Source organism: Oryx dammah, unplaced genomic scaffold, assembly GCF_014754425.2.
Source record: "Oryx dammah isolate SB20612 unplaced genomic scaffold, SCBI_Odam_1.1 HiC_scaffold_29, whole genome shotgun sequence".
Taxonomy (NCBI): Eukaryota; Metazoa; Chordata; class Mammalia; order Artiodactyla; family Bovidae; genus Oryx; species Oryx dammah.
The window spans coordinates 19,213,917-19,225,946 of record NW_024070213.1 but is presented as its reverse complement, the minus strand read 5'-3'; the positions used below and the strand labels follow the sequence as shown (position 1 = coordinate 19,225,946).

Here is a 12,030-nt window from a genome sequence, read left to right as displayed (position 1 = left end):
TTCCTTCCACATACATGTAGCTCTGGTTGTTCTTCTCTCCAGTAAAATTCTGCAGTCCTAAAAATGATTTTGTTTTATAGGCAGAAGAGAGCAGCCTATCTTCCTTCCAATTTGAAAATCCATGTCACTGTCTTCCCATCCTACCAGTCTGATGACATAATGCCTGGCAAGCCCAGTAAATGCATAGAAAGATTTTTGCAAACAGTGAGTTTGAAAGATCACATTTATTCATTTATTAAAAAGGGTATTGGTTAGCTAAAATTGCATCATCTCACCAGTGATTTATTGATTTTTCTGTAGAGTTTATAGTCACTCTAAATTAAAAAAAAAAGGTAGAAAGAGAGAGAGGAAAAAAAATGACAAATGGAAATGATTTTTCTTCAGCTTGTTCTCCATTCTTTACAGTTTTGTCTTCTGTTGCTCTAAACCAATTTTATTCTTGGTATGTAATCTGAGCAGTGTCAAAGAAACATCTGGAAAGCATTGAGGAATATTACCAAGTGTAAAGGCAAGATAGGTCTTGTGTCCCAGGTAGCTGGTTTTACAGCCCTTGCACTGGTTTAGTTCTGTGCTGGCCCTTAGGCTCATTATTACAGGTTTTTGAAGGATCTATTGCAAATATGATCATAATGGAGTGATCACTTTAAGCAAAATTTCTTTCAGGTAGAAGATCTTAGTGCATACTTCTCACAGATGAAATATTTCCAAACGCTGCAGTTAGCAGAAGAAAGGTCGTTGTCTCTGAGGTATCCACAGACTTGATCGGTTGACTGGAGTCCCTGTCTTGGCAACCTGGAACCGCAAGTCAGTATATCTGAGGTTAGGTGTGGGCTTACAGAGATGTTCTTTTCGGGCAATAAAATGAGAGATGCACAGCTTTTTGTTTTAATATGGCACCCTCTTGTGGTAGTTTTCCTCTCCTGCAATAACAGAGCTATTTTCTCAAAATAAAATGTGCAAATATTATTTCAATGGGCGGCATATTTTAAAAAATGCTTGAATACACAAACATAGGCTCTAATTTCAAATCTCTTTTCTGACTCTTAATTTTCAAAATATGAAGGCACGGCTGACCAGTCTCCCCAGTTCTTTCTGAAATCTTACTATGGGAATTACTTAATTAGCACTCTCTCCATTCAGTGATACAAAGGAAATGTACTTGATAATCACATAATATCATTCATTCAGACTTTCAGATTTTGATGTGAATGTGCTCCCGTGGGGCTGAGAAGGAGAAAGATTTAGAAGCCACGTGGCTACTCTTTATCTTGGCTTGGATTCCAATCAAGCCTATGAAATTGTCATGCTCATCATGTCTCCTGGAGGAAATGTAAGGTATAAGATAAAATTAATGGCTAATTTCCCACCTGTGTCTAATTCTTGGAACATTTCCCTTAGAGACTTACAGGTCAGCGGAAGGAGAGGAGCCATCCTGCCAAAGCCAAGGTTGGTTGGACCCGTTCTGTGACAGTCCTACCCAGTAATCATAGTTTCTTTTGATCTTCTTCAGGCTGCCTGTGATAAAGTCCTATAAGAAACAAGACTTGAACAGTGAACCAAGGTTGGAGTGGTACTCCAAAACAAACAAAAAGCTAATAAACTACCATGAAATAGAAGTGTGATATTTTACCTCTACAAATGTAACTGGAACTTGAAGGCTGGAAAGAGAGAGACTTTAAAGAAAGTATACATTCCCTTTTATTGCTAAATGATCAAGGTGGTGTTAAAAAGTATGAAACAAATAGGCATCTGATGTCAAAATAATTTTAATGGATTCAGAATTTGGCAGATAGTATATATATGTCTTTTCCAGGATACGTCAGTGTGAGAAATAGTTTAGAAGAGTCCAGCAGCAATTAACTGCAAGCATATTTTGTAGGAATAAATACTTCTAATTTTTGTTACTTAATTTGAACAGAAAAATAGTGCAAACCCATAACTGTCATTAGCTAGTCCAAGTTGCTTTGGTTTATTACATATCTTTAACAAATTGTTCCATTATTCTTATAAAAATGAGCTTTGACTAATTACTGAATATGGCAGACATACATTTTTAATAAATTCAGAAATGTGTAACTGTGCTTTCTACTTCACACATAATTTATGGGTATAATGATTTTAAGGAAACATCTTACTCATTAAAATATTAGTAAACTAGGTTTAATGTCAATTAAACAGTTCATTTAGCAAATGTTTATTTTCACAGGTCTCTCCATTTCATGATGTCACCTCACTTTTTGTACTTCTACTTTTCTTGATAATTATATAATTGTTATAGTTTAGTATACTTCCCTAAAGTATTGAAACTTCAAATTTAAAACAAATTAAACATATATACAGTCATAATGTGTGCATATCTGGGAGTGGATTAGCATGTTACAAAATGGAATTTCTCTGGTTCCCTCCCTTTTCGAGTAACAAAGAACATAGAACTAACATATTCTCCCTGATTTCTGAATAACCATCCTGTATTTTGTTTCTCCAATTAAAAGGAAAGCAAGCCATGCCAATTCCTACTTCGAATATTGAAACTTTTTTTTGCCCAACAAATATACCATTGTTACAGAGTATTAAGGAATTTTATGAGAATCAGTCTTTTCATTTCATAGGTATTTTCAGAATGATATAAAATCATAAAGCAGTGTTTACCATTTCTTCTTTGCTCTCTATTTGCAGAAGATCAGATCCCTTCTTCCAACAATCCTCTCTACTAGTGTGCCAAAATTTCCAGCTTTCAAAGACATGGTAACAACTTTCTCCATTCTGAATCCAGTTGTTTGGACAAGGGCTGCAGTTATAGGCTTCAAATATAAACATTTAATTAAAGTTATTGTAAAAATATTGGTAGCACACCTCTGCAAAAGAACCCCTTGTATTATTCCCAGTGAAGCTGAATTCTTTCTAATGATCCCCAACTTATTTTGCACCAGGGATCAGTTTCATGGAAGGCAATTTTTCCATGGACCTGGGAGCGAGGCATGGTTTCAGTGTGATTCAAGCACATTACATTTATTATACACTTTATTTTTATTGTTATTACATCAGCTGCAGCTCAGATCATCAGACATTAGATCCCATAGGTTGGGGACCCCTGCTTTAACCCAATGGCTCATATGATGCAGTTCTCAGCAATTTAAGCTCCTTTGAACCTGAATACAGTAAGATTTGTACAATTACTTCCAAATGCAATAGGTCTCTAAGAGTTTAAGATAAAATTAATTTGGGAATATTTTCCCAGATTATTTCTCTTCTATAATAATTGATCTGATTATTCTATTTTTAGATATCTTTCCTCCTTTTAATTTACATCATTTATAATCTTCACTTGTTTGCTTATTGTTTTGTGTCCATTAATATTATTGGCCCAATTTAACTGAGAATGTAATGAGCCATTAGTTGAGTAGAGTGGTAAGCCTCAAGTTGATGTTTAAATTCTGAGTCAAGCATGAAAATATTTCTCATGTAGTGGAGAGAACAAAGAGTGCACCTTGAGGAGTGATTTTAAAATATGTAGGTGAGGAAAAATTGAACAAGTGACCAATATGTTTAATTTAGGACTTTGATATAACTAAGAAGTAAGTCTTAATGTTTCACCAGTTTTATAGAACTTATCTTAAGGAAAAACGTATTCATGAAAGAAGGATGCTCAGATGTGTAAAAGGGGAACCAAAGATCAACACTTTGACCAAGTGTTTCTAGCACAATTTATAGAAAGAAAGACTCTGATACTTCCAGAACTGTAGTCTCCAGGGAAAAGCCTTCTACTTAGGGTCACGAAAAGTTCATTATCAGTTTCCATGGCCCAGATGTCAAATTATTTAGGGCTCTTCTTCAATATCCTTTGAGAACGACTCTAATCAGTATCCTGAGTGTTATTAAAGTTATGGCATAAGCAGTGCTGACGATGGCAGTTGAAAGGCTGAGAACATGCTGGGTTTGAATTAATCTCCAAAATGGATTTTGTCACTGATTTAAGCGATCATCTGACTGAGCGACTAAACAACAACGCTGATTAAGTAAAGTTGATTATTCAGAGGTGGGCCTAATCCATGCTTTCAGCAGTTCGTAAAACGTTGTATTTTTTTAAACATTTACTTGACTGAATCTCAATTAGAAGGAACTACCTGGCTTATTGACAATTACTAAAATGATAGCCACTACAGAGAAGTTAATTTTCTAAATTTTATGTGTAGGTGTAAGAGTGTGTGTTCAGTTGTACCCGACTCTTTGTGAACCCATGGGCTGCAGCTCACCAGGGCTCCTCTGTCCATAGAATTCTCCAGGCAAGAATGCTGGAGATACACACAAATTTGAATGATTGGATAAAACAAAAAATGCTGCTTTTTTTGTTTAATCTTACCTACTCATCTCACTCATTACATTTTGACGTTTGACTGTATATTTTCCTTTTTTTCTATTTCTTGGAACCTCAGTATTTTCCACATACTATTAATGTAATGTGGGCTTCCCAGGTGGTATTAGTGGTAAAGAATCAGCCTACAATGCAAGAGATGCAGAAGTGAGTTCCATCCCTGAGTCAGGAAGATCCCCTGGAGGAGGGATTGGCAACCCACTCCAGTATTCTTGCCTGGAGAATCCCATGGACAGAGGAGCCTGGTGGGCTACAGTCCATACAGTCACAAAGAGCTGGACTTAGCATTGATGTATGTATAAATGACACTGAACTAAAGAGCAGATCAAAAGTATCTCTCTCCTATTTTTTATGAAATCCTGACTATAACAGAGAAATATACTTTGCTGCGGGTTTTTTGTTTTGCTGTTGTTGTTTTGAGGAACTGGTGTATACATCGGTATCTGCACAGTGAAAATTGATTTTATATCAATTACCTGAACTGAAAGACTTCTGCATTAAGGTTTGGCAATATGTCATCTGTAGGTTGGGGTTTCTCTTCCACTGTGTGAAGTTGAGCAGTGCTCTCTCCTGTTGGATGAGTTTTTCTTGCTGCTGCATTATAGCAGTGGACATCTGAAACACTTCAAACAATAACAACAATTCCTGATAAAATACTGACACATAACAAAATAAACCTTCAATGCAGACTGAAGAGAACTACATATTACTCATTATATTTGTGGTTAAAAGCTACAAAGGATGTTTATTTAGGTGTTCTGCTCATCTTTTTTATTGTGTTGTTCATTTTTTGATATTGAGCTACATGAACTATTTGTATATTTTGAAGATCAATCCCCTATTGGTTGCTTGATTTGCAAATATTTTCTCCCATTCTTTGTGTTGTCTTTTAGTCTCATTTATATCTTTCTTTGCTGTGCAAAAGCTTTTAAGTCTCCTCTGTTTGTTTCTGTTTTTATTTTTGTTACTCTAGAAGGTGGGTTAAAAACAATCTTGTGATTTATGTCAAAGAGTGTTCTTGCCTGTGTCTTCCTCTAAGTTTTACATTGTTCAGCCTTACATTTAGGTCTTTAATCCATTTTGAGTTTATTTTTGTGTGCAGTGTTAGAGAATGCTCTTATTTCATTCTTTTACATAGATGTCTGGTTTTCTCAATGCCACTTATTGAAGAAGCTGCCTTTTCTCTAGTGTATATTTTTGCCTCCTTTGTTGTAGATTAGGTGACTATAGGTTCATGGGTTTATCTCTGGGCTTTCTATCCATTGATCTATATTTCTGTTTTTTTTTTTTTTTTTTGCCCGTACCATACTGCCTTGATGACTGAAGCTTTGTAGTATAGTCTGAAGTCAGGGAGTCTGATTCCTCCAGCTCCGTTTTTCTTTCTCAAGATTGCTTTGGCTACTTAGAGTCTTTTGTATTTTGATACAAATTGTATTTTTTTCTAATCATGGGAAAAATGCCCTTGCTAATGTGATAAGAATTGTATTGAATCTGTAAATTGTTTTGAGTAGTATAATTATTTCACATTATTGATTTTTCCAGTCTAAGAACATGGTATATCTGTCTATCTCTTGGTGTCGTCTTTGATTTCTTTCTTTCATCAGTATTCTATAGTTTTGCCATCACTAAAAAATCTACAAACAATAAATGCTGGAGAAGATGTGGATAAATGGGAACCCTCCTGTAGTGTTTGTGGGAATGTAAATTGATACAGTCGCTACGGAGAACAGTGTGGAGGTTCCTTAAAAAACGAAAAATACAACTACTATATGACCTAGCAATCCCACTACTTCGCACATACTCAAAGAAAACCATAATTTAAAAAGACATATGCACCCAAATGTTCACTGCAGCACTATTTATAATAGCCAGGATGTGGAAGCAACCTAAATGTCCATCAACAGAGGAATGGATAAAGAAGATATATACAATGGAATATTATTCAGCCAAAAAAAGGAATGAAATAGTGTCATTTGCAGAGACATAGATAGACTTGGAGACTGTCATACAAAGTGAAATAAGTCAGAAAGAGAAAAACAAGTATCATATAATATTACTTATATGTGGAATCTAGAAAAATGATATAGATGAACTTATGTACAAAGTGGAAATAGAGACACAGATACAGAGGACAAACTTATGGATACTAAAGGGGAGGGGGAAGTGGGATGGATTGGGAGATTAGGGTTGACATACATATACTACAATGTATAAAATAAATAACTAATTAGAACCTGCTGTATAACACAGGGATCTCTACTCAGTGCTCTGCCCTGACCTAAATGGGAAGGAAATTTTAAAAGAGGGGAAATATGGATACATATAACTGATTCACTTCACAGTACAGCAGAAACTAATACAACATTGTAAAGCAACTATATTCCAATTAATTTTTTTAAAAAAGCTACAAAGGATGTACAACAGAAAGCTCTTTGCCATCCCTGTTTCCTTACCCACTCAATTCCAGCCCTTTAATGCACTCAGATTTATCAATTTATTTTTATTCTTCCAGAGGTGTTTTGAAATTTACATGCAAATGAATATAAAGTTCCCTCAATCTTCTTTACACAAATGATAACAATCTTTTTACATGGTTTTTCACTTGATCACTTAAAATGTATTTTTGACATAATACTATGTTAGTACATAAAGAGCTTTCTCATTATTTTTTATATTGGATTCTATTGTATGAACATATCATGATTTATTTTAATAATGCTTCATTGACTTTTACACTATTTGTAATCTTTTGTTATTGTAGAAAGAAATACTTTAATGAGGAAACTTAGTTATACATAGTTTCACACATGTGTAAGTACATTTGTAAGATAAGTTAATAGGTCAAAGTTTTGTGCATTTACACTGCATTAGATATTTCCAGGTTATGTTCCATGTATCCTGATGCAAATTGCATAAGCTTGAATCTCCTTGACTTTTACACCACTACCACACTCACACTTCTGACACTTCTGTTCACAAAATGTATTGTCCCCATTCCACCCCACCCCCTTGCCCTGCTCTACAACACCAATTGAGTGTCCTATAATTTAACTTAATTCTGACACTATCTTCCTGGAAATAGCATCAGTATCCCGAGGTTAAGAGCTCAGTCCCAAAGACTGCTCCCCACCTCAGAGGCCAATGCAAGTAGTAGATTCCCAGGTTAGCATGACTTCTTTTTGATTTGGCTACAAATTAGAAGTTTCCATGACTCCCTCCTGGGTTCTATTCATTTGCTACAGCAGCTAATTCATCACCAGCTAATTCCTCCTAGTTGGAGAAATGATTTGCCAAGGCATACAAGACATAAGAATTATCTAGACAATTGCTCTTCATCACTGTCTTTCTAAGCATATTTCTTTGTGCTAGCATAAGTGACAATAAAGGTTCTTGGTCTTTTTTCTGGAACCTGTGCTTCTGTCATTGTTACACTTTATAAAAAATTCATTTGTTATATATAAAAGCATGTTTTCACTTTGAACTGAAAGAAAAAAAGAAATGTGGCAAAATATTGGCCCAAAGAAAGTCCTCACATTTACCTTAAACATACTAAATTGTACCTTGTCTAATACAAACTGAAAAGTTCATAATAAAATGATCTATATAATTTAGAATAAATGTATATTAGAAAAGGAAGAGCATAGTACTGAAAACCTTCAAATTTCATGCTTTGGCATATTAACATAATTCATAAATGGGATCATAATATAAGCAATTATTTGCATCATTTTTCCCAAAGAGATCTATGGTATTAGATTTGAGTTAAACAGCTTGCCATTGAATATTAAAAGTTATCAGTGGCATCTGAGTGCTTTAGAGAGTTATAGCTAATGGATGTCCCATAACTTAAATAAGGAAGTCATTATTTTATATAATTTATATTCATTTAGGTGTTTCTAGTTGATTTATTTATCCATTTATGTTATGAAGTTCCAGTTAAAATGATATGCATACGTCTATGTAATGCTACATGTAGTATGCAACCTATCTATCTATATAGATTATTTTGAAGATATCTTTTTATACTTACATTTGATGCCCAAGAAAATGGAGGTTGCTAATGAGCCAATGCAGAAAATACATAAGATCACCGTCACAAGACACCATACTCCTAAACAAGGAATAGAAGCAAAGAAATTGATTTAGAGAAAGTAGGGGAAAGAAGTGAGTCAGTTCAGTTCAGTTCAGTTGCTCAGTCGTGTCTGACTCTTTGCAACCCCATGAACCGCAGCATGCCAGGCTTCCCTGTCCATCACCAACTCCCAGAGTCCACCCAAACCCATGTCAATCGAGTCGGTGATGCCATCCAACCATCTCATCCTCTGTTGTCCCCTTCTTCTCCTGCCCTCAATCGACAGGAAAGGACTAAACTGAGTAAAATGAGGAGGTAACATTGTAATTGTGTATAAAAGGAAAAGGTGAACTCAAACTCTTTGAAATGCAAGTCATAATTTGGAAAAATGCCAGCTTGGACAGCTTTCACAATATACTTCTCTTATCCTTGTATGACACCACCAGCTCAGTAACTTGTTAGATGTATTCTCTTCCAACAATCTTTTAGAGATGATGGCAAACTAGGCAGTAGGCTTTAATTTTTGACAGCAAAAGGGCTGTTTCCAGGACTTCTTGGGAGTCTAGTGGTTCAGAGGGCTTCCCTGGTGGTTCAGAGACAAAGAATCTGCCTGCAGTGTGGGAGGCCCAGGTTCGACTGCTGAGTCAGGAAGATCTCCTGGAGAAGGGAACGACAACCCCTCCAGTATTCTTGCCTGGAGAACTCCATGGACAGAGGAGCCCGGTGGGCTACAATCTGTGGGGTTTCAAAGAGTCAAACACGACTGAACTACTAACACTTTCACTTTCAGTGGTTAAGACTCCTCTTGCCAATGAAGGAGACACAGGTTCGATCCCTGGTCTGGAAAGATCCCACATGACACGGAGTAACAACTCCTGCACCGCAACTACTGAGCCTGTGCTCCAGAGCCTGTGCTCCACAACAAGAGAAACTACTGCAATGAGAAGCTCACACACCGCAACCAGAAAATAGCTCCCACTTGTCACAACTAGACAAAGTCCATGTGCAGCAAGGAAGACCCAGTGCAGCCCCCCAAAATAAATAATAAATAAATGAATTAATTTTAAAAAGCTGTCTCCAATCTCCTCATCTCTGGTCAGTGTCATTTGAGCATGATTGATTCAAAGGTATTTCCCTTTGAATGCATGATTTTGGATAAGGAACATTTTTAAAGACAATTTTGCAACAATTCGGGGAGAGAAAATGAATGAGTGATTTGTCATATTCTTAATGTTAGTGAGAGAAAAAAGCGTACAATTTATCTCTGGATAATGATGTAGGCTGAATAATGACTCTGCCCAAAATGCCCAAAATGCCTATGTTCTAATCTCTGGAACTGATAAATGTTTCCTTATGAGGAGAAGGAGACTTTAAATGTATAATTAAGTAAAGGATCTTTGAATGGGAAGATCATCCTGTTTTATCTGGCCCTTATAAGTGAGACATAGATAAGAGGAAGAGACTGCCATATAATAAAGGAAGCCAAGACGCATTTGAAGATGTGCCCCTGTAGCTGAAGATGGAAAAGGAGCCACAGGTTCAGGAAAGCAAGGATGCAACTCTAGAAACTGGAGAAGACAGGGAATGGTTTGTCCGCTAGAGCACTGTTCCCCAACCTTTTGGCACCAGGGATTGATTTCATGGAAAATGGTTTTTCCATGGACCAAGAAGGTGGGGATGGTTTTGGGATGATTCAAGTGCATTACGTTTGTTGTGCCCTTTAGTTCTATTATTGCATCAGCTCCAGTTCAAATCACCAGTCATTAGTTCCTAGAACTTGGGGACCCCTCCCCTAGAGCCTCTCTGTGGAAGGTAGACCCACGACACCCTGGTTTCAATCCAGCAGAATCCATTTTGGACTTCTGATCTCTAAGACTGTAAGAAAATAAAGCTATGTTGTATTATGCCCCTAAGTCTGTGGTAATTTATTACCTAAACAAAAGAAAATTGATGTAAATATTTTATATTAAAGAGAGAACTAACCCAGGCTGATGAGTGTTTGCCACTTTTCTCAACCTGTGTTTTCTCTTTTATTTCTTAGTATTTATCAGATAATTTACAGGATGTTTTTTAAGTAAGTAAGTAAAGTCACTCAGTCATGTCTGACTCTTTGTGACCCCGTGGACTGCAGCCCAACAGGCTCCTCAGTCCATGGGATTTTCCAGGCAAGAGTACTGGAGTGGGTTGCCGTTTCCTTCTCCAGGGGATATTCCCGACCCAGGGATTGAACCCAGGTCTCCCGCATTGGAGGTAGACACTTTAACCTCTGAGCCACCAGGGAAGCACTAAAATTACACAAAATATGTGAGTTCTTTCACTTATTTTTCAAATCCAGGAATTCTTTGTCTTTTCAGCAACAGAGAGAGAGAGAGAGAGAGAAACCCAATGTACTACATATTTGTCAAGTCCTCTACTTCTCCTCCACTTTATTTCATTTTTAATATTAGCATGTTATGCATATTATTATACTTTTAAGTGGGTTATTTCAGATTATAAATATCACCTTGGGCTCATCATAGACAGGAGAAAAGAAAACCCATAAGCTACAAGGTCTTAGTGTAAATAGTTAGAACTGGTTACCTGAATTTTTGGTGGAAGACAGATGTCTCTGATAAGGGTTTGATGTTGGAGTATCCCACTGAAGAGAGGTGTATGTTTCATCCTCTTGCATGTCTGGGATGCTTTGATGGATAAGGCAGTCCACATGAGAGGCTGAGACAAATTCTCCTTTTGTAGTCAGGAACAGATTAATGCAAGAACTGAAATTAGCTACCTTTTCACACCCCTGGGAAAATGTGCAGAGTTTAAGGAATAAAATAGATGCATCTTCATCCAGAAAGTAGAAGTTTATGAAGTTTTAGCCAAAGCATAACTGGGTAAAGAAGGAAATGAGAAAGAAACTGAACCAATATGGCCAGTTACAGAATAGATTATTGCTCTGGTTTCTACAATGTAGCAGATGTTGAAGGTGAGAGTACTGGATTACTGTCAAGATGAAAAAGACAGAGAATGAGCTTATATTTGGGATAGAATATGAAGATGAGGATGACCTTGATAGCAAAGAATGAGGATAACTCACATTGGGCAAACCAGTATGGGAAGAGTTGTACATTACTGTACATCTTTAAACAAGGAAGCTGGAAAGGGATTTAATCCCTAAAATAAATGTACACATTATATATTAGTTGGGGTGATGCAGTTGTTGTGACAAGTAAACCTCAAAATAATTATTAGCATAAAGTTTATTTCTCATTTACATAACATTTTGTTACCTAGTCCAAGCTCACTCTGCTCACCACACCACAGGCCAATTAAATGAGAGATGAAGTATTGAGGCAATGAATAGGAGAAGATGGCAGACAAAAGTCTCAAAATAACCATCTTATGGGGACTTAATACCAGATTCTTTTATAGAATAGATGGGATGGGGATGAGGAGGTAAAATAAAAAAGGCCATCAATCTTACAAATATTTCCTGGAATGGCCTGTCTCTGTGGAGTGAGCGTGGGAGATGTGTTAATTTCTTCCTTCCTGTAGCCATCCACAGGTTGACAGGGTCCCAAACAAAGGTATTTTGGTTTAACAT

General features: G+C 36.5%; 1 protein-coding gene across 1 annotated transcript; it reads right to left on the bottom strand.

Annotated features, from left to right (window-relative positions):
• Positions 1 to 205: 205 nt before the first annotated feature.
• Positions 206 to 11,217, bottom strand: CLEC9A (C-type lectin domain containing 9A). The gene is made up of 6 exons (XM_040235170.1): positions 11,025 to 11,217; positions 8,403 to 8,483; positions 4,849 to 4,995; positions 2,650 to 2,801; positions 1,407 to 1,528; positions 206 to 792 (listed from the first exon to the last, which is right to left on the bottom strand). Exons 1-6 carry the CDS (start codon positions 11,113 to 11,115, stop codon positions 660 to 662), a joined length of 726 nt encoding a protein of 241 aa, XP_040091104.1. The 5' UTR covers positions 11,116 to 11,217; the 3' UTR covers positions 206 to 659.
• Between the last annotated feature and the right edge of the window lie 813 nt (positions 11,218 to 12,030).